The following is a 24040-nucleotide window of genomic DNA, read 5'->3' on the forward strand; positions in this document are numbered from 1 at the left end:
CGTCGATATTTTCGGTTACAACTGAATTGGTCTAGGTGACAGGGTTTGAATTGGGCTTGATGGTTTAGATTGGATGTTAGAGTAGATACCCCTGAGCAACTTGCAGCTCATGACTGGCCAATTGATGGGAAATCTGGGGGAACAGTGTCCCCTTATGGACAGTGCTGAGAGTCAAATCATGTGAAAGATGCCTGGGTGGTATTCAGCCTGGGCAAATGTCCTTCACTTAGGGCGATCTGTGAAATGACCTTGGCGAGGGAGTATCGTACGGATGAAGTTCCCATCCCCAGATGTTTTGAAGACTGGGAAAGCAGCTCCAGTCCTTGCTTCAGAGTCCTCAGGAGGCTCGTGCTAAGCTTGAGAAGCCCTGTGAGCTGCGCGGTGGGAGTGTCGCGAGAATCTCATACTCGTCGTGATATTAGAAACCCAATTTGTAGAGTCCATAGTGGAGCATTGAAATCACCATGATAGAATGTCAATTAGACGTATTCTCATTAAGAGGCTGTCCGATGATTTGGCTAAGGGTCACAATACAGACACCTGTGAGTGCTAATTGAACACCATGCTCCAATAACCCTCTTTAAAAGGTATCGTAGCTCTACGCCTTTCTCCGCTTCCCTCCTTTCTTGGCGCTGGACCCCGTCGCCTCAGCAGTGTCCTCAGGAGACGCCCCAGCAGCGGCCAACATGGCACTGAGCTCCTCCTCGGTATACTGCGGCGCAGACTCGACGGCCGCGACGTTGGCCCTCTTGGGGTCGAGGCTGCCGATGACGGGGACCGTGGAGGCGAGCATAGTCTGGAAGGGTGTCGCGACGAAGCGGCCGGCGGCGTCAAACCACTCGGTGAAGGAGCGGGACAGGTTGATTGTGGTGGGCTGGCCGGTCCTGGGCGTGATGGTGATGGTCACGTTGTAGATGGGTACGTTCTTCTTAGTGTGCGTTGCGATCGTGACCTGTTCCGTGCCGTCGTCAGTCAATCATGCCCGTCCAGCTGTGTGTCGCGTATAGATACATACCGTCTCCCCACGCGGTGTGGTGCCCACGTAGACAATGCCCTTCTCTTTAAGCCATATCCACAGCGTGAGGGCCGTGTTCAGGAGCGAGTAGACGGCGACTGCCCCGGCAGTGTAGTACTTTGTGTTGTCGAAGCCGAGCTTGTAGTCCCAAAGGAAACAGGCTGCTGCGACAAAGAAGGCAGAGTATCCAAGGGCCAGGCGCACGTCAGTCAAGGTGTGTGACTGCTTCAGTCCCAGACTATTCAGGTAGTTGGGGAGCGCGTCGTCAGAGGTGTTCTTCAAGTCTGCGAGGTTGTAGAGCGTGATCTTCTCGGTGGAGACTGCCATCTTGGATTGCGACTGCTGCTGATGCTGCTGCTGCCACAATCTGGCTTTGTGTTTGTGCGCACAGCAATAGACAAAGTGTCTTGGAACCGAGATCCAAGTTGACAGGTGGTGTTGCACATTCAAAGTAAGCTTTGGCGTTGTGTAGGATCTACAAAGGTGTCCTTCTGGGGTGAGCTCTTGCAGGGGTCCGTCAAGCGGGAGGTCCAAGCTTTCCCAGTAAGCTTGCTTCCCCAAACTCCAAATCGCCCGGGGTGCTCCATCAGAGCCGCAACCACATCCGTCCGGCTACGAAAGCTCCTAGCATCAGGCACAGCTCTCAACCCTCAGCAGCCCAACCACGGAGAGATACCACCACCAGAAACTGTCGCCATGGCCCAGGTACCGGTGCAGACGATCCATAGGGATCCCCAGTTATTGTAAGGCGCCTCGAGACAGAGAAGGCTTCTCAATTGCGTGCCACACGGCTGACCGCGCTCGCAGTTACTGGATCCTCTTCCCCATCACGGTGGTCATGGTACGGCATTCATTCTCCTCCCCCTTTGATAAACCGATCCACAGGCAGCTAATCAATCCTGCCGTCAACAGGTCCTGACCGGCATCCTACGACACTACGCGACCGTCCTCCTAGCAGCGACACCCAAGGCGCAAGAGCTCAGGGCGATCCGGGAGCAGCGCTCGCTGGCGCACGGCATCCAGGTGCGGACCAACTTCCACGTGCTGTCGCGGCGGTCATTCAACACCCGGCGCGACGTGCTTACCGCCGCGTACGAGTCCGGCGCCTTCCTGAAAGCGCCCGAGAACAAGGGCCAGGCCCCGCCCAACCCGATGACGGACCCCAATGCCATGGAGGGCATGATGGGCGCCATGAAGGGCCAGATGGCCATGATTATCCCCAACACTATGATCATGAGCTGGATCAACGCGTTCTTCTCTGGTTATGTCATCAGTACGTGGATACCCTGGCTTGCTGTATGCAAGGTATGCTGGATGCGAAGGGCGTGCTGACGATGTCTACGCAGTGAAACTGCCGTTTCCCCTGACTATCAAGTTCAAGAGCATGCTTCAGGCTGGTGTGGCTACAAAGGACATGGACCCCAGGTGGATGTCTAGTATTTCCTGGTACTTCTTGTGTATTTTTGGACTGCAGCCTGTCTTCAACTTCATACTAGGTAGTGACAACGGTATGTCCCTCCCTCCAATCCTATTTTCCTCTCTTCCTAGCTAATCAATGTCCTTCCCCTAGCCGCGAACCAGATGGCCCAACAGATGGGCCAGATGGGTCCCCAGCCAGGCCAGCAGATGTTCGGCCCCGGCGTCGACCCGAACAAGCAGTTCCTTGGCGAGGCAGAGAATCTGGCTGTCATTGAGCATTACTCCGTCCTCGACAATGTGGAGGACCGGCTTCTTGAGAGCATCAAGGTGTAGATGTCGTTGGTTAGGTGTAAGCACACAAGGGTTGGATGATTGTGTGCTGGGGTATCTAGATGTGTAGATATATGCCGGCCTTCCGGACGGCAAAATAACCGGAGAAAAACTTCTCTCAAAACTCCCACCAAAGCGTACACCCCAGGCCGGGGTTCTTCATGCTCCCTTTGATGACATACGGCGGTTTTCTCTGCTCCTCGGGCTGGTCCTCGCCAGGGGCGACAGTGGGCTTGGTAGGCGTCTGATCGTGCCACTCCTCGCCGACTACGGCTAGGCGCACCGTCTCGTGGACGTCCCACCACATGGGCCCCGTCTCCTCGTTGTTCCACACCCAGAGCTGCTCGTTGTGATCGAACTCGCACCCGTCTGGCAGTTCCTCGGCCTCGACGAAGATGTCGGAGAAGAACTCGGTGCGCACTGTTGTGGTGGATCAGCCTCGGCTTGCGGAGGTGGGCAGAACAGGTCTGAAAATGAGACCTACCGTGAATGCCTTCTGGGGTGCACTTGGAGATCTTGGCCATGATCACTTCGCCTTTGAAAGGGCGGAAGACAACGAGGCGGAACTCGGCTAAGGGTAGGACGTCAGCTGTTTGATGTTGCGGCAGGACCGTTCCTTAGGGGGGCAGTAGTACCGTTCACATTGGCATTTCCTGTCCCTTGGCGGACCAGGCCTTCTGATGCCCACAAGAGATCATAGAGGCAGATACAGAGGCCAATCTTTTGGATGACCTGTTCTGAAAAGGTCAGTAATATGCACCACTGAGTTCTCAACCACTGTGAGACTTTCCTTGTTTGCATATTTGGCATTGATGTTGTCTTCTATGGCATCGCTGCTCTTCTTGTGGAAGTCTTCGGGGGTGATCTGGACCAGGTCCGCAATTTTTGTCTTGGGGTGGTGTCAGCATGCTGTGTTCTCGAGGCCTGCACCGGAGGCTTCTCATTTACCAGAATGAACATTGTGATCTGAAGAACGCGGCAGTCTGCTTTTGAGGACGCAGGGTAAGGCGCATCAGTTATTCCTTGGGAGCTGGCTGAATCATAGGCGGGCTTGTGAGTACAACCCTTGAGATTGACTGAGTGTGAATTGAGGGTTAGTGGGATTTTGACGGGGTCGGCGACGAGTCACAACGGAATCACAACGCCATGTTAATGCCATGCAAATTCACCACCGAGATGCAAGTCTTTCAGAGAATCTCATATGAAAGTACTGGAATTTGTCGCTGGGCAGCTGGTTGTAGACCAATTTTGCTTGAGCGTGTATTTGCTAGGCGTAGTTTTTCCTCCGACTGGCAGTAACAACAGCATTCAGAGGCCGTCTTCTTCTGCTCCTGCGCGGCCCATGCACGGATCAGCAACTGCCCCCACACTGGATCGACGCTAACAAGGAGCCATGCACGCCTGTGCCAGTCTTGCCTGCCTAGACATATGGCTGGGCTGAAATCCAACCTCCAAGCCATCAACAATCCAATTCTCATCTCTTTCGACTGACCACCACAATCATCAAACATCGACAAAACAGCTTCCCCGTTCTCCGTCTTCTCCCTTCTACCATCACCACGACAAGTGTTGTTTTCTGGGGAGTTGGACCCAAGATCTCATTCACATCTGATCCATCTTCTTTGTCCTCACTCCACACGTTCTGCTAGCTTGGGGCTTTGGGTCATTGCTGGCTTCGTCCAAATCACCCCTAACCACTTTACATCACCGTCTTCAAGAGACCATTTTGGGTCTCTGGCCGACAAGGCTTGTTTTTTTTTACCGGCCATCCTCCGACCGACTGACTGTTCGACGGGACGACACGGTCAATACGAGACGACGCGCCATCATGGCCTACAACTACGGTCCTCCTCCGCCTGCTCCGCCGCCTGCTCCTCCAGCAGCTGGTGGCTATCCACAATATCCCCCATATCAAACCCAAGGTGGTCGTGGTGGTCATTCAGGAAGAGGAGGCAGAGGAAATCACCACCAGGCAGGTGGCAGACCCGAATACCAGGCTCCTAGTCCCTACGGATACAACCCGCAACAGCCACCCCAACATCAACCACAGCCATACGGTCCTCAGCACCCAGGACAGCACCCGGGACAACACCCAGGACAGTACCCTGCTCAGCATCCCCAACCAGGTCCTGGTGGTTATCCACAGCCTCCGCAACAGCCCCCACAGCAGTGGCCCGATCAGGGGCACCAGCATCATGCCCCAGGCCCTAATGCATTACAACCGCAAAATTACCATCCCAACTATGCTCAGCACATCTACCACCAACAGCAGCAGCAGCAGCAGCAGCAGGCATACGGCCAGCCACAGCAGCCACAGCAGCAACCGCCTTATGGTGCCCCTCCACCACAACCCTATGGCCAGCCGTATAGCGCCCCGCAACCACCAAGTGGTCCTCCTCAGCAGTGGGGTGCTCCAGCTCCCACGCCCTCGCACTCTCCCCCGAATCAACCCCATCAGCAGCAATACGGAGGTGGACGAGGCCGTGGAGGACATCACAACTCGTCCAAGGCCCAGCCCATGGGGCCACCGATCAGAATGGGCTTTGACAACGGGCCTCCTCGGGATCCCAATGCTCCAGTGAGCACTGGATATCCGCCACAACCGTATGGGCCTCCTCAGGGACCAAGCCCGTACCCTCCTGCGCCTTATCAAGGCTATCCTCCCCCACCTGCTGCACCCCCTGTTGCTGGTCCTCCGCACCAGCATGGCGGCGGATTTCAACAGAATGGACGCCATCATGGTCGAGGAGGATTCAATAATAACAGCAACAACTTCAGACAGCGCTCTGGATTCAATGACAACAAGGGTCGTCATCACCACCACAACAATAACAACAAGAAGTCAGGTGGCCCTCCTTCAACTCCACAGACGCACCATCAGAAGCCTGATGCCGCTTCGGCTGGGAAAAAGAAGAAGCGTAAGACCAATACTCTTGGTCTCACGCCTGGTGATGAGTCTGAGGACGATCTTGACGAAGAAGCCAAGCTGAGCGAGCTAATTGGTAGCGAGGTCCCCGAGTATGTTTCTCATTATGTGCCAGCAAACTTCTTTCGTACTAACAACAGAAAATCCCAGACTTTCAGATATTGCTGCGTGGATCAACGAACGCAAGCGCAACTTTCCTACACAGAACCGGGTCAAGGCCAAGTTGGCCACAGTTAGCGCGAGCAAGAACGGAGATGCCAAGGACGAGCGTGCTTTAGCTCTCGAGAGAGACCAGGCCAGGGCCGATAAGCTCCGTCGAGAGCTGGAGAGAGTCGAATCCAGCTTGAAGCGGAAGCGTGAGCAGCAAGATGCTGGCGACGACATGCGCGGAGTTGCTGCTAGCACCTCCAAGTCACCCTCGATCAAATCAGAGGACGACAAACCCGAGGTGGCAACTACCAAGCAGGATCCAAATGCTAATCTTCCTCCGCCTCCCAAGAAGGCTGACCCCACCAAACATTGCAAGTACTATTCAACAGGAGGCACATGTGGCAAGAAGGGCAAGTGCCGCTTTGTCCATGACCCAGCCGTGAGAGAAGCTGCGTTGAAAGAGCGGGAGATGAATGGAGGACGAATGACGCTGCAGCAGCGTCTGACGCTCAATGACAAGGATCAAGAGGATCTTACAATCATCAAGACCCTCGCCTACCTCAAGGAAAAGGGCTTGATGGAGGCCAAGTCAGCCTCAAATAGCACAGCCGCGGACGATAAGACCCCGACCCCAAGCACCAAATCCTCGTTACCTCCTCCTCCAGCCAATGGCCTACCGCCTCAGCCACCACCGAGCGTTGTTTCCACGCCGGCAGTCCGTTACCAGGGTTGGAATCTCAGCGGATTTGGCAACACTGGCGTCAAGAGTGACCATTAGGATGCGCTCTCTTCTCACCTCGTAGTAAGCCCAGCTGTGCACTCTGGAGACGAACGTTATGGGCGGTACACATAAGGCCATGTCGTTAGGAGTCGAGGCCCCTGGTTGAAGGTTCAAGGTCAGGCGGGTTCTATACTGTCATCTCCACAACCGAAGGAGGACGCCGAAATCGATGAAATGCCCTCTACGGGATTTGCTATGCCCGCGAGTATTTCCTGGGCTCTCAAACTCCAAGACTTAGTTGCACCTTCAAGACATTCGACACACTTGCCCATATTCAGGGGCAAAGTCACAGCAGGAAAAGGCCGCCGATGTCATGCAAACAGATCTGGATAACACGTCTACTCTCAAATAGCGATCAAATTCTGCAAAGTTGTCGAGGGGAGTCTCCCGGCCTGCAATCCGACCTGTCAGACCATCTAAGCACCTTCCCCGGTTCTCGTTCGATAATTTCTACCAGCCATCTCTTCTTCTGCCTCCTCCTGCTGCTTTGATACAAGGGTCTCGACAGTGTCAGACTTGGCTCTTGAGAAAGTCAGTCATGGAGACGATGCACACCTATTTTGCGACCGCCGAGTGTGGTGCCACATTCGTGCCTTGGTTGCTCCTAGTTTGTTCTTTTTTCGTCGGAGCGGGGAATTCCTCTCTTCCTTTTTTGGGATCAATGGCAGATGCCTATGGCAATGGCGTTCCGGAGGGTAACATGATCAAGAAATGCATGGCGCGTGGGATAGACAAGTAATCCAAACCCTCACGGCTTTGTTTCCCAACTTTCATAGATATCTGTCTGCTTAATACACGTCGTCTTGTCATCTTGGACACGGCATCGTCTCCACACGGGGTTCACAGTGCTTTCGTCCGGGGGTATGCAGGTTGTGTTGTCTTGACATAGCACCTCAAGATAGCCTCCCATTCATTTACTAATACAGATAGGTGAGATACAGACTTGTTTTGAACACATCCACCCATGTTCGATACGCGCCAAAAAGTATAAAGGAGAACAAAGCACCACAAGCTTTTCAAATTGCCTCCACCCCTACTCTAACGTTATTCTTTTCCTCCTGAAAATACGATTTGACTCTACCTTCAGAGGAAAGTTTTTTGATGGGCAGATCGACCTCTGTTCGATCCTCGGGGTGGCGACCGTTGGTGTAACTCCAGAGCCGGCTGAGCTGGAAAACCTTTTTCTGAGACACAACGTCGTTGAACCCATTTTCGTGCGAGTGGTCTTTGTGCCCCTTCCGCCTGCCTCTCCTTCTGTCCATGTCTTTAGGATCATTAATAACATCGACTTCCGTATCCATAAAAGTGCCGGGGAGCGGTGCGCCGTTCTTTGTCACCTCAACCCCGTTCATGTCTTGGTCGAGCGGGAATATGTTGTCGAGGTAGTGCTGGTTGAGCTGGTGGCCGGAGCCGTTTCTCTTGAAAAGGTTCCCGTGGTATGAGTTCCAGGTCTGCTCGACGCTGTCATCGTGCCTGATCTTCGCATACTGGCGGATGAGGTTTGCGTGATCCGTGTCCCTGGAATATACTGTCGCCTGAGCGGTGAACTCGTACTCCCTCTTGTCGAATGCCGTCTTTTCCTTGAAGTGGATGACCCCCCACCTGGCTACGAAGTCGTCCGAGTTCGCGTAGTGCTCGATGTGTCCCACAGCACGCTTGTCGAAGCCGCCTGGTGCGCTCTCCTCGTCTTCGGAGGTCCGCGGGTCGTTGAAGTGGTTGGCGGCGTTCCCGAAGGTGTAGATCTCTAGCCTTTGCATGGCTTCCTGTGAATGCTGGTTCATCAACCAGTCCAGGATGATGCTACCCTCGAGCCCCCCTTGCGAATGCAAGATTAGGATGACTTTCTTGTCCTTGATGCGCAGGAGGTCCGAGATGATTGCAAAGCAGCTTCGGGTGTCCGAGGTTCCGAAGTAGAGGCAGCGTTCGAGGAGGCATTGGATCACGTCAAAAATGATTCCAGATCTATGTTCTAAGTAAGAACTTGCCCTCGATTTAAGGGAGGATTGTTGACTCAAAGCCTTCCTTACGTTTTATTGTGCACCCCTAAAACTCTCCGATGGAAGGTCAACGAGAGTCTGTCGATGTTGCCCTGCAGCCAATGCTTGCTGTCAATCTGTCAGCCTGTAATAATCTTGTCAACTCAATCTACAGACTCACCCTACAGCCACTCCGTTGAGGAAGACCCATTGCTCGTCCGGGTGAGGTTCCCAATTATTAGACTCTGGAAAATACGTCGACTCCAGGACCCCTCCTGGCATGTAGCCGTTGAGTCTCCAACATGCCAGTTGGTTGACGACAATGAAGACGCCAATATAGCCAAAAAGGACTGGGAAAGGAAGAGCGGCGAGGAAGGGTAGAGAGAGTATAAAGGCAGACTGGGCTACGATCAAAATGGCATGAAACGTAATGTCATGGATATTTCCCAACGACGGAAAGAGCTCGTCCAAATGCCCGGAAGGAAACTTGCGACCACTGTCATTCCAGAGAGGGAGCACGATGTTCTTGAGGTAAGAGAAGTTCCTGAGGAACAGTATGCTGTCGTCCAGGAGGAGCCGCCAGGGAGCACCGGTGTAGTAATCGGGCTTCCACGGCGTCTTGCACTTCTCGCCTGGGGTCGGGTTCAGTGAGATAAAGGGCGAGAGCTTTGGCTGGACTGCATGGAGGTCCCTTGGTAGGGAGTGATAGACCTTGACTGGCATTTTGAGACAATGTTCTGATACGGGAAGAGGAGCTTGTTGATGGATCCGACTGCCCAGATGAGGAGGCCGATCATTACTTATTTATGATTATCATCTCTATACGACCTCGCTCTGCTGTTCTGAGCGAATCGCCGCTATTTCCAGATCTATTCAGCCTCTTCCATGCTGAGGCCCAAATGAAGTGAGAAATACGCGTTTCAGCCGTTCCAAATCACATGCCATCAAAAACAGGCTTTCACATGCTGAAATACTTGGAGTCCGCGAGGATGTGCAAAATGGGCAAGCCACAATTCTTCGAATAGCGCTCTTCCAGACTACATTACTACTTTATCGCGATGCACACTTTCCAATGTAAAGTGATATTTCTCTATAGTCCGCAACACCATCAGCCAGACGCGTTAGCGAAGCCAACTTAGGTGGCCGTGCGCGAGGCTGAAAGAAAAGTAGACACCAAGGCGAGCTGCTCTTCAAAGCAACAGGCAGGAGCTGAAAACTTAGCACGTCCATTAACACCGGACTTGTATCCTCTCAAGATTTGGACTAGTCCTTCCTTGGCATCTTCACAATTCCTTTGATGGCCGACAGGTCGTTGGGACTTTTGGGATTCTTTGTCTCTTTACGGGAAGGGGCTAGCTCCGTCGCTGTGTAAGTGTAAAACCTTTGGTATAAGGCTATCGAGGTGCGTCTGAGTGGTAAGTAGGGTGCATCGAATGAAGGAGATTGTTGTTAACCCACAGAGAGGTCTCTAAGACACTAAACCTTGGCTTCCCTTCGTAGGGTTAGATAACTCATCCAATACACGGGGCTGAACTTTCCTAGACAACATTGAGCACTATGGCGGCTGTATATGGGACGATCACATGAAGAATTGAGCACCATTTCCAAAATCAACCATCGCCAAAGTAAACCAAGGATCTGCTCAATCAACATCCTAGACAGCTGATGCGTAGCAACAATGCTACTCTCAATCACCTCTAGCAGTTTTTCCCTGATACATAGTTGATGCTTTACTAGGTGACACACCATGCTTAGGTTGGCATTGTAGCATTGAGCGCAAATGAAAGCACTATACTTGAAGTAAATCAGTCATCCAAGCAGAACATTTGAGAATTCGGAATCTCAATGTCCTTCCTTCGCCCTCACTGGACACATGCGAGGTGTGAGAATTGCCTGGATGCAATGGTTTTTTTCTTTAGCCACAGCTGAAGCGTTGAGCTAACAAAAGGATTCGTAAAAGTGTTCTCATTGGAATAGAACGTGCACTACAAAGGGGAAAAAACATATGGTCTTTGTTTCGATTTGAGCGTGAATTCTTCGCGTCTGCGGACCTGGCTCGTGCGGAGGAGACGAACCATTCCGGTTTGGTGAACAAACGTAATGAATAGTATGTCCAGCATAGAGTATCAAGATCTTCAGAAAGCATGTGAGAAGCTGTTAGACAAAGACAAGGACGATTAATTAATACCAAACAAAACATGTGATAGTCTCGATAGTGATTATGAGCACAAATTTGGCCTCTCATCACTACGGACACAGCTATTTGAGTCAAAGTTGCTTCTACTGGCGCCTTTCAGCCAAAGAGAGGGAGGTGGCTATGGCCCTCATTGAAAAGTCACAGACGTGTATAAGAAGGTTACGGTATCTTTCCATCCCTATCAGTGCGTTAGATGTCGATGAGTGCTTCGTAAAGTCATAGTGTTTGATCTCCAAGGACCTTGCCCAAAATGCCGTCTCGAGTGAGCACTCCCGACCCTGTTAAGCACAACCTCAATGGCCAGGGTATAAACAATGGTCATACCAATGGCCACACGAATGGACAAGCCAACCACAATCATGCTTCCGGTTCCGGGATCGCTCAAAAGGATTATGAGTTCTTCACCAACGCAGCTCATGATTCAGGCATTCTGAATGGCCACGGTCAGTCCGCAGAGACAAACACTAAGATCCATAAGAGCAAAGGGGCGTGTGATAAGGCAACTGGCGCATATCCTCGCATCTCCCTCCCAGTCGAACTCATCCGCCCCTCTTACGATGTGGTGACTATAGGCTCTGGATATGGTGGAGCCGTCGCCGCTAGCCGAATGGCCCGTGGCGGGAAAAGTGTCTGCCTCCTTGAGCGCGGGAAGGAGAGGTGGCCGGGAGAGTTCCCCACTGATGACATTCCGGCCTTCAGAGAACTGCATATGACCAACGCTGCCACTGATGGCATAAGTGGCAGATTGGCTCGATTCGCTCGGCGCGAGGGAGGCGACCCGACAGGCCTCTATCATCTCATCGTTGGGGATGGCCAGAATGCTTTTGTCGGCAATGGCCTGGGCGGCACAAGCCTTCTAAACGCCAACGTATTCTTGGAGGCGGATCATAAAGTCCTCGATTTACCTATATGGCCTGATAGCCTCAGAGGTCACGAGAATTGGACGCGATGTCAGTCTTGACTCATTCTTTTTGAGCATCAAGGACCTGTCAAAGCTGACACGCAAGTTAACCAGATTACGAGCGCGCACGCTCAATCCTCGAACCGAAGCCATATCCTGAGGAATTCCCCAAGCTAGCCAAGCTAGAGACCCTTGAGAAGCAGGCTAAACTCGCGGGGATGAGCGAGAGGTTCTACCGCGTCCCGCAGACGACACGCTTCGAGGACGGCGAGAACAGCACTGGCGTTTACATGCGCGCGTCAACCCTCACTGGCCAAGACACGACGGGCCTCAACGACGGCAGCAAGTCGACGACATTGGTCAACTACCTCAGCGATGCATGGAACTGGGGTGCTGAAATGTTCTGCGAATGTGAGGTTCGCTATGTCACGAAGGCCCCCGACCGGCCGGGGTACATGGTGCACTTTGCGTGGCATGGCGGCAAGCGTGCCAATTTTACGGACATCTTCTATGAGGACTTGATGTGGGTTCACGCAAAGGAGCTTGTTTTCTTCGGTGCTGGTAGTATTGGGACCACAGAGATCCTGTTGAGATCTAAAAACATGGGTCTCGATATGAGCCCCAATGTCGGTCATGGTATGAGTGGCAATGGAGACATCTTGGCCTTTGGGTAAGCAGTTGTGTTGGTGTGGACAGTTATACATTACTGTGAAAATTCGTGTGGCTGATATCTCATTCTAGGTACAATACCAATGAGTATGTCAACTCAGTCGGACGCCCAGATCCGCCCGCAGACCGTCCTGTTGGGCCCTGCATTACCGGTGTTATTGATTGCCGCGATCAAGACAACCCACTGGATGGCTATGTAATCGAAGAGGGAGCAGTACCTGCGGCCTTAGCTCCTTTCTATGATTTTATGCTGGCCAATCTACCGGGCAGCGTCTTTCCGAGCCACTTGTCCATCAAAGACAAGATCAGTCACGTTGCCGCTGCTGCCAGCAGCATAGTCTTAGGGCCATACAACCGCAGGAGCAGCACCGAGAAGACACAATGTTATCTCATTATGTCCCACGACAGTATGCTCCATCGCGGTCATCCCTTTTCAAGCCGAATTACTAACAAATCCTGAAGGTAGCCAAGCAACCATGGACTTGAAGAATGACAGGCCTCTCCTCAACTTCTCCGGAGTCGGCAAGTCTCAAAGGGTAACGAAGCTATCAAAAGAATTACAGAAAATCACCAACGAAATTGGAGGTTCTTATGTGGATAGTCCGTTCTATGCAGCTTTCGGGGAAAAGGAAATCACTGTTCATGCCATGTAAGTGATACAGCTTACCTCATATGAGATAGAACGCACGTCTAAAACAGTGAAGTGGGGGTGCACGCATCAGCAACGACGGCACGGGTGCCCACGGAGGCGTCAACGACAGAGGACAGCTCTTCAAGGGTCGAGGAACAGAGGTCCATCAGGGCCTGGTGGTGTGTGATGGCACCATAGTGCCGGCCGCTCTCGGTGTTAACCCATTCGCAACCATCACCGCTCTAGCTGAGAGGTCAGTGGAGATGGTTGCCCATCAACACGGAATAACTATTAATTTCGCGACAAAAAACGGTAAGAACCACTGTGGAAATTTTTCATCATTAGCTAATCTAATGCAGGTTCCCTGAATCTCTTTGGCCAACCAGCGCATGTCCCCAAGTCGCTCCGCGATACCGACAGCACAAAGGACGTGATGCGAGTGCGGAAGATGATCCAGAGCGCCAAAGATGATGGGACTGCTGGAATCTCCTTTACTGAGATGATGGACGGCTGGATTCACATCGGAAAGAGTGCCAAAGACCTGAGCTTCGAACGCGCTACATCCACGGCGAAGAGTCGGGGTGAATATGCTCGTTTCTTCCTCAGCGCACGATCTTGGAACACCCACAACCGTACGTAAATGACCTTACTGAACTTTTGTTCCCATACTGACAAATAAAGTTGTTCATGATAAGGAGCACATGGCAACGTTGACGGGCACCTTTACTTGCCCGAAGCTTGGTGGAACTTGTGTAGTTCAAGGCGGTAAATTCCAGCTCTTCAATGACGATCCTCGATCACCAGACACGTTGAATCTCACATATAATTTCCGCGTCGCATGTCCTAATGGAAGCAAGGTTCACTTCAACGGCTACAAGGTTGTCAACTCTGACGTGGTTCTCAACCCTGTCAACCTCTGGAAGGCCACCACCACGTTGTATTGCACAATTTGCGAGTTGAACGAGAGAGATGAGCCTGACGAGAACAAGGTGCGCGGTAAGGGAATGATTCACATTCGCCCGTCCGCATTCCTCCAGGAGTGCACGACCATGCAGGTCTCCGGCTCGACCTTATACGCGCAGCTTGCCTCGACCGCCAACTTCTTGGGTTACTTCACCATGAAAGCGGCCGGCGCCTTTCTAACCCCTTTTATCCCCATGCAATGGCCTAGTGTTACTTTTAACAGCTACCAAAATCTTACCCACTGGAATGACGAATATACCGTGGTGGCCTCAGACGGTGTCAAGACAAAGATGTACATGTGGTCACCAACGGATCTGGAAGGGAAACAATGGGACGCAGCTTCTGCTCCAATCATCTTGTTTGCCCCTGGGGCCGCTGTCGACCAACAGATATTTGCCTTACCTACCATCGAGGTAAACGCCGTGAATTACTTCCGCAAGAAGGGTTATCGAGTGTACTGCCAGGTCCATCGCGTGGGCAAGACCGCCATCGCTCAACAAGACTGGACTAGCTACGATGCTCGTCGCGATATAAAAGCAGCACTGAAGTTGATCCGTGAGGAGCATAGCATGGACAATCATGACAGCAGCTTCACTGACTCTCCACGCACTCTATATGTCGTGGCCCACTGCGCCGGGTCCCTCGCTCTGGCCTCCGGCCTCCTTGACGGCACCATTCCGCGAGACTGGATCAGCGGAGTGACTGCGTCGCAGGTCTTCATGAATCCGATGTCTCCGAGGGTCAACTACGTCAAATCCAAGTTGTCTATTCCATTGAATCTGGTCTACCGTGCACTCCAAGGCAAGTGGTACGACTGCGCGAGTACACCTCAGGATGGGTATATTCAGCAAGCAATTAATCAGGCTCTACGTTTCTACCCTGTTGGTAGCCGCGATGAGATTTGCAACTCGGTGGTCTGCCATCGCAGCTCTTTAGTCTTTGGCCGGTGAGCAACTCGCATTATCTGATGAAATACCACCAAAGTTAGCTTATTGCTAACTCGATCTTCTTAGGCTTTGGTCTCACCGCAACCTCAACGAAGCCACTCACTCCCAGCTCGAGAATTTCGTCGGCGGCACATCCATGAAGAGCCTATATCACTTGATGTACATGGGTACTCACAACTTTGTGACTGACTCGCACGACGTCTCTCTCGTGACGCCCCAGAATATTGCGCGCCTCAAGGGCCTTCCCATCTTCCTATTCTCGGGGTCCGAGAATGACGTCTACGCACCCGAGAACACCGACCTCTCCTTCACGACCCTCAGCGAGGCAAACGGTGGGCTATGCTATGAGAGGCAAGTATTTGAGGGCCGGGGCCACCTGGACTCGTGGATGAGCCCGACGGCACATAAGGATGTGTATCCGCGTGTACTGAACCATGTTGAGAATGTGCGCAAGGGTAGATATGAGGACATGCGAGCTGCTGTGGTGAGATTGTCGAATTTGAAAGCCATAGGCAGGTAAATTGTAATTGGCTACTGAAGTATGCGGTTCCAATTCCTTCACTATGTCATCCCTCACTCGGGACGAGTGAGGCTCAAACCGTTGGCTACATCTGTGGATCATAGCACTTCCTGAGTTGCTTAGGCTCCACATATAGTCCCCAAACCGCATCATCCGAACGAACACATACGACAACAGAGAAAGTAAAATACATGAGCCCGTCCACTCTTTTATAATCAAGCCTGTAGTCGTGCGGTTGGCTCTGGCAGTCTACGTTTGTTCCAGATATGGAAGGGCAGTCAGAAGCATTTCATGCGGGGTCAAACGATGCTTCCCACTGACTAAGCAGATGTGAAACTCACAGCAACAAGACCTCAGCGCGCCAGCTTGTTGTCTTAACATGCATGCCCAAGACTGGCTGGATCTCAGCTTCATCACCGTGGAAGCTCAAGCCGCACCTTACCAACGACCGCCTTCAGCAACAAGTGACAATTATCTGGACTGTATACAGTTTGTTACGTTCTGAAGTTTGCTGGAGCGCTGAGGGTGTTAGCTCACGATTAGCCCGGCTCAGCTATGACAACAAAGTCGCTCGCAGTTTTTGGCCTAGATGGCGTAGGCAAGAAGACGCTCGTCGGCCGGCTGATTTATTATGTATTTTCCGCGGACGTTTTGTGGAAAATAAAATGGTATAGCTGACAGTGCTTGCATAGTGTGGTCTTGGGCTGCCGCAGCTGGAACGTTTGGATAGGAACGGGATCTCCAAGGTGGCCGACATCGTGCCATTTTACCAGAAGGAAGGCCTGGCTCAGTCCTTCTACGCACCGTCAGCACGCTTTACTGTCGAGGGTAAGGGTTCCCACTTGAGGACATCAATCAGGAATGTGAACTAAGGGTTGTTGTTGCTGTCCAGAGACATTGACGCCGGACACAGCAATCTGGGTTGTAGACGCCACAGACTCGGACCATGGAAAAGCTTCTAGTCATGGGCTATCATCGCTTCTCACCACTGGGCCTCTAAGACCGAAAGAAAAGCTGCTGGTAGTGATCAACAAGACGTATGATGATGGTGGCACTCTTTTTGAAACCGGCTGCTAGAAATATGTCGTATCTAACTCTCGAGACACAGAGATCTGGTCGCTGTCCATGTCCTAGGGGGGATCGTGGACGCCTTTAGTTGTGTGGATTTTGGAACGACGAAGTAAGTCGTTCTAACATAAATCTGTCGCTCGTTCGACCACCGCAGCTGAACAGTCTTACCAGGGCCCACCTCATCGCCATTTCCGCCCTCGCAGGCGATAATATACTTGATCCGCCTGCCAAGCCATCATTGGTCGATGGTCTCCACGGAGGATCACTACTGGTCACGACGAAGACACTGATGCAGGTTCTATAACGCATATGGCGACGAAAATCAATATCAAAGTGTCCTCCCCCATTAAACCGAGGCAAATCCTGTTAAGTATCAAGTACTGTAAACAGGCGACTAGTGTTCGCTCCGCTTCTTGTTGGCCAGGATGAGATCTCGTCCGTCATCTCAAGCTCCTCAGGAAGTCCTCTTTTCAATCGCCACGTCCAGCGGCGTATGCTCGTTGTTGTCCGTCGACTCCGGAACAGCGCCTTGATTGAGCAGTATTCTGGCGACCTCGGCCGACTGGCCCCACTGCAACGCCAGGTCCAGCGCAGTCTTGCCCTGATTATCACGGCGCTCAAGCTCGACCCGGCCCGTCGCAAGCAGAGTTAGGACACACTTTGGGCTATTCTGAATCGCCCACATCAGCGGCGTCCAGCCATCCACATCGGGATCATCGATACCGGGGCAGTCATGCTTCAGGAGGCAAAGCAGCGCCTCGTGCATGCCTGTCTCGCAAGCGAAATGTATAGCATTCTTTCTGTCCTTGAAGTGAGCTGCGGTCTTATCGATCCCGGGGTGCTGCATCAGCGCGTCGACGCACGCGGTATGGCCCCTGAAGGCTGCCCAGATGAGCGGTGACCTTCCCTCCTTATCCGGCAGGTTGATATCGACGCCCTCCGTGTCGAGAAGCTGCTTGAGAGAGGAAATCGCCCCGGACTCGGCCGCCTGGCACAGGGCCGTGCGACCGGCGTTTTCCAAGTGGTTAACATTGACACCGGGGTTGGCGGTCAGGGTCCTGATGGTGGGCAAGTGCTCCGCAGCAACCGCATGAAAGAGCGGCGTCTTTCCCTTCCGATCTGTCACGTCCGGTCTGCAGTCCTCGCGCTGCAAGAGAGCCGCGCAGATCTCCTCGTGGCCGCCGCCAGCCGCGAAGGAGAGGGCCGTGCGATTACTGCTGCCCCGCACGTTGACGTCTGCCCGCTGATCGGTGAGCAGGTCCTGGACACAGCCGAGGTACCCACGGTGTGCGGCGATTGTCAGGGCTGTTTGCCCATCGGCGAAGTGCTGGTTGGCATCAGCGCCGTTCTCTAGGAGCAGCTTGACGATGCGCTCGCGGCCTCCGCGACATGCCCAGAAGAGTGCCTCATTTTTCGTTGGCTGAGAGACAGTATCGGGGCCGGCGAGGGCTTCAGCGAGGGTCTCGCAGAGGCCGAAATACGCTGCTAAGGTGGCAGTCTCAGAAGAAGTCGGAAATACCTCCCCCTCGGCCTCCTTTTCGGTTCGGACGAAGGACACCCAGTCGGTGCACCCGCTGGCAGCAACATTCAGAAGCGCCTTCGCATTCTCTCTGAGGTTTTCCGCGGCGACTTTCTCGCAGGCAGCAAAGTGGCTTGCCCAATGCGAGGCGGCATATTCGTAGAACTGGAGGTGCGAGATCTGAGCCCGGGTCTCCGCCCTCTTCTGGGTCTCAGGCTCCACAAACATCTCATCGAAACCAAGAACACCCCATGTCTCGTCTTGTTCATGGGGCTCTTCCGAAGCTGTGTCTATGACTGTGTCTGCATCCTCGTCGGACGGCTTGTCCTCCAAATCATCCAAGAGGAGATACTTGACACACCTGCCCATTAGTTGCTCGTTCAGCTCGAGTCTGCGCTGCTCCTTCTGCTGCTCCGTGATTCTTCTGCGGTCTTTAGTTGCGGCCATGTTATCCCATTCGGAAGGCCGGGCTGTGAGGAGCAGTTCCACCAGCGACTGGTGCACAAGACGCACCCTCGGATTTTTCCCATCCGCCGACTCCTCCAACGTTGTCACAAACGGGCGGACGAGACTCAAGAAGTCTATCTCCTCCGCTGCCTCATTCAGAGCACTTAGACTCTCCCCGTTCTCGGCGTCATCTATGTACGCTGCCCTTGCGAGCTCGTCAATGGTCAGGGGTCTCCGGGCCACTGCCAGGGTCTCCAGGGCTCGCTCCAGGATATCCCGATCGTTGCACGTGGCCGACTCGGCGTCCTTAAAGAGCCGTTCGTACCAGTCAACAAGTTCCGGATTCGTCTCGAGGAACTCTAGGCATTTCTCGATTCGGCGCTCGTTCTTGGCCCCGGCCAGCGACGCCATTGCCATCTTAAGCCAGATGGCGGAACCACCGGCGCGCTTTGCTAGCTGCTCTATGGCCTTCTCCCGCACCTTGCTATCTTCGATTTGTCGCAGAGGCTTAGCTGCCAGGTGCTTGGCTAGGATTCGGTCGCGCTCCTCGGTGGGGTACATGTCGATGTGGAAGAAGGGTATCTGGGGGACTGGCTCAGTTGCGGGCTCTTCTGTTGTCTCGGAGCTAGCCAAGGTCTGTAAGATATCGTTTCGCTGCCGCGAAGACACAAACACCTTGACCAGAGCACCATTGCGGATGAGATCTCTGAATAGAACAAGAAGCTCAGTCCTAGCATCCTCCTCGCACTCGTCAAGGCCGTCGAGGACGATAAACACCTGCTCCTTGGAACTCTGCAGGGAGCTACAGAGAAACTCTGCAAGGACGGCGGGCTTGTTGGACGGCTTATCCAGAGTCGTTGCCTGTCGCTTTTCGGACCAATCCTTGAACTTCTCCTTCAGCTCCGGCCTCGTCTGCAGCAGCTGGTACGTCAGGCTGCAGAGGATGAAGCGGAGCTCGTCCTCTTCTTGTTGCGTGCAGTAATAGGCCAGAACTGGTGCTCTTCCTTCCTCGCGTAGGTACTTCGCAACAAAAGAGGCCGTGGCTGTCTTGCCGCAGCCCACGACTCCATACATTGTCAAGACACCGTGAGCTCCATATGCCCAGTCTTCAAAGGTCTCTTCCGAAATGATCCAACGGCAAGCTTCGTCCGACCTGTTGCCCTCGTCGGCGTTGCGGTTGCCGATGTGGTGTTGTTTGTACAAGTTGTCATCAACTACGAGACAGTATGAGTAAATAAAGCTGATGAGTCAGGGGTTGCATGCGCTGCGAAGACTTCAGATGGTATTATCGCTCGTGGGCTACGCACCAAAATCTTCAGTCTGTTGATCCAGGATCTTTTTCACTGTCACAAGTGTCTCAACTTCCATCATTTTCGACAGTTTGTCGGCGTGGCCGTTGAAATCGGTAACGATTCCAGGGATCTCGGAGTGAACAGTCTCTAGAATCCGTTTGATACGATTCTCCTCCAGTAAGAAGGCCATCACCTTACTGTAGAAAGCGAGTAGGGTCGAATAGCACGCCACCAGGATCTTGCTGATCGTTAGCTGAAGTCTTTTGATATGGACAGCAGAGCGAGAGAAGAGCTAAGTTACGTTATGGATATCAAACGAAGCACTGTTGGACCAGAGCACTGTGTTGCATCGTTCAATCACCGGTATGTGGTCTAGAAACTCTCGAATGTGGCTTGTAAGGCCATCATAGGCGCCGCATATAGCTACGGCTATCTGTGGTGCATGTGCGTGTTTAGTCAAACCGCAATCATCAATAACTTGTTCAGTGTGGCAATGACCTACCGCGACAATTCCTTTGAAGAGGCTCAATACAGCGCCCAGGTCTGGCACTGGGATCCAAGTCGCCACTAGGTTGATATAACCACATATGTTGCTTACGTACTGCAGGCCGGCGGCCATCTTGCCCCTCTTGAGCAAGGAGTTCGACTGATGCCGCTGGTCAGTCTCGTCCAGTTTCTCGAATAGAGTTTTGATCGAGGTTTCGTTAGACAGATTTGCCCTCTCGTCCCTGCTCAGCCGCGACCAAGCCTCGTCATACGCGGTGCCCGAGACCTTGGTGTTGGGGTTACGGCGCACCATGACCGCATGGTTGGAAAGTCCGGCGGTATCATCCGGCGCACAAATCCCACCTTGGGCATCGTGAGTCTCCGTTTCACACCCGTTGTGACTGTCGACTGGGGTAGGATCCGGAGCCCGCGAGGCGGCAACCTCCTGTGTAGGGGTGCTGGAATTTGGTAGATTCTTGTTTGTCTGGAAAGCGGCCTGGTTCGCCTTCTGAGTGGCAGTGGTATGAACCTGCGTGTGCTCTTGGGGCTTTGGAGACCTTGAGCGAGAACGGGGATGAAAAATCCCCGAAAGAATTCGATGCATACGGGACGGCTAATAGACGGTCATGCATTAGCTTAAAGCTGTGTTACCCGCTACACGTACATGATTACCTTGTGGTCCTCCATGTTGTATTGCTGCGAAGTACCTCCCAGAAACCAAGAAGTTTTGCGGCAACGGATGGTCTGGAAGTGAGGACGTAGCCCAAGAGTTACGCGGAGATGAAGGTATAGCCTAAAAGCTATATGAAGACGACAGTGTATGAGACATTGAAAATTGTAAGGATGACCAGCCCTCTAAGTCGGGAAACAAAGACGAGGAATTCATCTCGAGAGGAAGGGCGAGCAAACAGTCCTCTTTGTACAGGTAGCCGCCAGGAACGCGTCTGTGAGGAGCCGTGGGGCACACTCGAAGCCCGGCTCGCCTATGCGGAAGGAGACAGGGGCATTTCATCCTATGCAGGGTGCAAGTTAACCGACGTAAATGTCTGTTGGGAGACGTAGGGCGCGAAGGTCCATGCGGAAGCAGATGGCCACCCCGGACGCTTCCCAGAAATACCCCACGCATATGCATGCTGGCTTTCAGAACAAAGAGGGCCATGGTGTGGCACTTAAGTCATGCAGATATATGACAGCTGTTGTACTGACACAGTTGGTTTACTTTACTGCATGCGACACTGGGTTGTTTATGTAACGTATCTGGCGTGGCCAATTGAACAGATTCCTCTCTGCGATGACAATATTCGATTGAACGTGCATCCTGGCCCTTTATTGCCTATAGTTGCATGAGCTGCAGCGACTCAGACTCTCTCTGCTCGTCAATTACGTTCACGTAGATGTGGGAAGAATTATGGGAAACCTGTGAAACTCCGCAGACTGGGCGGGGCGCGGCCACAATTATCAGCCGGTGGCTCGCTCGCCAAAAATGTGGATGTGACACGCCGCTTCCCAACTGAGCCAAGCCTGACAGAGTTACTGCCCCTGCATAGAGCCAACCCGCACATCTGCAGGTTTGCTCTCCTTCATGTTTCCAATGGAAAGTATCGAGGTTCCATTCGTACCCCATATGTCTATTAATATCTCTCCTTTGTCATGCACTTGCTATACCCTGGAATGGATCTTTGTACATGGAAGCATGGCGATAAAATGCTGCAAGTGGTAAAGAAGGGATTTGAGGGTGTCTTCGCAGTACTTTCTCAGGCGGTGTAGCAGCAAGCTTCTCTGCACTCCAAGATTTGTCGGGTTCGCTGTTTAATATGATGCTATACAACAGCCAATGCAAGTCAAGCTTAAAAATGTAATCTACTGCTTGATCATGCCCATATATATACTCAAGAAAAGTCTTCAGCCGTTTGCCCTTTATAACGCGCAAGGATAAGACGCCAAAGCAGCTAGTTAAGGTGTGGCCCTCAATCTTTTATGTATCAATCGAAGTATATATACAAAATAATAATTTATGCAAAAGGATTTTATTTCGTTAATCAAGTTATCATTATGAGTTTTCAAGTAATAATCTTTAATGACTACTAAGTAATTCGGTTTTAGCCGATTTATAAGCGCCCCCCCCCCCCTATGGACCACTCTTTTAAATCTAATTCAGTAATATCTCGAACATTGTACAGGAAACTGAGGGCATCAACAAGACGACAATGGGCTGAGCGTGGTCGATGCCGGCTTATCTATGAGTGAATTTTCAGTTCCTGGTTGAAATTCTCGCCGTTACAAACTTATATTGCCACGTACAAGGTGGTTGAACAGATACACGTTTGCACATCGGGAAAGAACACGAATTGGCTGGCCGCGCAAGGTCTGGACATGAAAGCGTTTCATCTCCAAGCCGTTATACTAAAACCAATTCTAGAAATCCTATAGAGTCTTATCAAACTGGTACCCACGACCCCAGGCTAAATTGACAACAGCCTGCGCAATTGGCATGTGCGTCATTTGAAGACTAGAGAACAATATCTTTTGACGAACGAGATGAGCGATACTGGACCATAGAGCTGGCTAGTAAGCATGCAGAAGGGATCTTGAAGTCGTACTTCCTCACTTCCTGTCGCCGCCGTCGTGCATCAAATAGCTGAAACGGAACTAGAGCCATCTGGGCAATAAGGAGAACGTCGCGGGCCAAAATACCATTGATCTACAACATTCGCGTCCCTTCGCCGAGCCGAAGTAATTGCTGCCGTCCCTGTTCGGCGACCATATCTCATCGAGGAGATGCACGTCATCCCACACGGAAGGGAGAGCGCGCCGCAGTCGGTGATTCAAAATGACTCTACCAGCGCCTGATGGCCGTCGGCACCGAGCCGCCTGCGCTCTGCCTGCTGGTCTGCCCCAACAATGCCATCTCGCTGCAGGACCTGCTCGACTTGCTTGTGCGGGATATGCCGCCCTGTTCAAATGCCGAATCGTTGACACATCCAATAGAAATCTAAGAAAATCATGCGACCTCGTCGGGCTCCTATCAACCCAGGTCAAGCTTCTCAATAGTCAGAAAAGTACTGGCCAATCCTCTACCGAAGGGCCGACTCATTCGGCGCTTATTGGTCACGATGTACATGGCTGGAGCCGAGCTGAACGATCCATCGGAAACAACATAAAAGATCGACGAAGCGATGGAGTTGGCTGCGACTGTGACTGCAGACAACGACAGCAGCAGCTTTGGCATTCCTACAGGATTTATCACTTTCGAAAAACTGGAAGTCCTATTGAATTGGTTCTTCTTCTGGTATTCTTACACAAGTGGTCGCTCCCATAGTAGAAATTAAGGGGTAAGGACGATTGTTTGAACGCCGTTGGCCAAGAGTACGTCGTCTATCACCATGTGCGTTATGGATGCGTGTTATAGACAATGCCGAACGAAATTCAAAATTTTTCAATTGATATTCCTGACAGAAGACTTTGGGGGCCATTTTTCTGCTTTTGTCGCAGATGATAAGCAAAGGAAGCAGAGATGCCGTAGTAATGTGCTAAGGTATTATATGCTGACGCGTAATAACATACAGGCTAGTGCTGAGTAATCGATAGATAGACGTTAAACACCGTTTAAGTACTCGCATTGCTGGAGTTTCTATGGTTGCTAGAGCCCCAAATCACTTGTTGTAGTTTCTTGACAAGCAAAGTTAATATTGCCAAGATGATTCCAGCCAAAGTCTTGTATTTCTCAGGAGAAATTCCTCAGGGAGACCCAGAGGGCGATCAAAGAACGCTATTCAGAAGGCTAAATCTGCTCAGCAAAG

The 24040-nt window shown here is 52.2% G+C and overlaps 7 protein-coding genes across 7 annotated transcripts; 3 read left to right on the forward strand and 4 right to left on the reverse strand.

Annotated features, from left to right (window-relative positions):
- Positions 1-598: 598 nt before the first annotated feature.
- On the reverse strand, positions 599-1342 carry J7T55_010694 (uncharacterized protein; the record flags this gene model as incomplete). Its single annotated transcript, XM_053130789.1, has 2 exons — positions 599-952; positions 1016-1342. The coding sequence occupies 2 exons, from the start codon at positions 1340-1342 to the stop codon at positions 599-601; spliced, it is 681 nt and encodes a 226-aa protein (XP_052990975.1).
- A 369-nt stretch (positions 1343-1711) lies between these two features.
- J7T55_010695 (uncharacterized protein) lies at positions 1712-2767 on the forward strand (the record flags this gene model as incomplete). Its single annotated transcript, XM_053130790.1, has 5 exons — positions 1712-1758; positions 1823-1856; positions 1928-2288; positions 2362-2523; positions 2586-2767. The coding sequence occupies 5 exons, from the start codon at positions 1712-1714 to the stop codon at positions 2765-2767; spliced, it is 786 nt and encodes a 261-aa protein (XP_052990976.1).
- Positions 2768-2882: 115 nt separating this feature from the next.
- On the reverse strand, positions 2883-3724 carry J7T55_010696 (dna-directed rna polymerase iii polypeptide; the record flags this gene model as incomplete). The annotated part of the gene is made up of 5 exons (XM_053130791.1): positions 2883-3184; positions 3249-3335; positions 3400-3496; positions 3543-3653; positions 3713-3724. The coding sequence occupies 5 exons, from the start codon at positions 3722-3724 to the stop codon at positions 2883-2885; spliced, it is 609 nt and encodes a 202-aa protein (XP_052990977.1).
- Positions 3725-4592: 868 nt separating this feature from the next.
- Positions 4593-6618, forward strand: J7T55_010697 (uncharacterized protein; the record flags this gene model as incomplete). Its single annotated transcript, XM_053130792.1, has 2 exons — positions 4593-5782; positions 5841-6618. 2 exons carry the CDS (start codon positions 4593-4595, stop codon positions 6616-6618), a joined length of 1968 nt encoding a protein of 655 aa, XP_052990978.1.
- A 1019-nt stretch (positions 6619-7637) lies between these two features.
- J7T55_010698 (uncharacterized protein) lies at positions 7638-9320 on the reverse strand (the record flags this gene model as incomplete). The annotated part of the gene is made up of 3 exons (XM_053130793.1): positions 7638-8583; positions 8649-8726; positions 8779-9320. The coding sequence occupies 3 exons, from the start codon at positions 9318-9320 to the stop codon at positions 7638-7640; spliced, it is 1566 nt and encodes a 521-aa protein (XP_052990979.1).
- Positions 9321-11044: 1724 nt separating this feature from the next.
- J7T55_010699 (glucose-methanol-choline oxidoreductase) lies at positions 11045-16800 on the forward strand (the record flags this gene model as incomplete). The annotated part of the gene is made up of 13 exons (XM_053130794.1): positions 11045-11744; positions 11810-12365; positions 12437-12771; positions 12827-13013; positions 13069-13307; positions 13355-13627; positions 13677-14904; positions 14972-15421; positions 15769-15889; positions 16118-16253; positions 16339-16462; positions 16534-16605; positions 16668-16800. 13 exons carry the CDS (start codon positions 11045-11047, stop codon positions 16798-16800), a joined length of 4554 nt encoding a protein of 1517 aa, XP_052990980.1.
- Positions 16801-16950: 150 nt separating this feature from the next.
- On the reverse strand, positions 16951-20927 carry J7T55_010700 (uncharacterized protein; the record flags this gene model as incomplete). The annotated part of the gene is made up of 5 exons (XM_053130795.1): positions 16951-19676; positions 19770-19996; positions 20072-20187; positions 20257-20797; positions 20905-20927. The coding sequence occupies 5 exons, from the start codon at positions 20925-20927 to the stop codon at positions 16951-16953; spliced, it is 3633 nt and encodes a 1210-aa protein (XP_052990981.1).
- Between the last annotated feature and the right edge of the window lie 3113 nt (positions 20928-24040).

Source organism: Diaporthe amygdali (genome assembly GCF_026229845.1).
Source record: "Diaporthe amygdali strain CAA958 chromosome Unknown NODE_24_length_778219_cov_64_757418, whole genome shotgun sequence".
In the NCBI taxonomy this organism is placed as follows: Eukaryota; Fungi; Ascomycota; class Sordariomycetes; order Diaporthales; family Diaporthaceae; genus Diaporthe; species Diaporthe amygdali.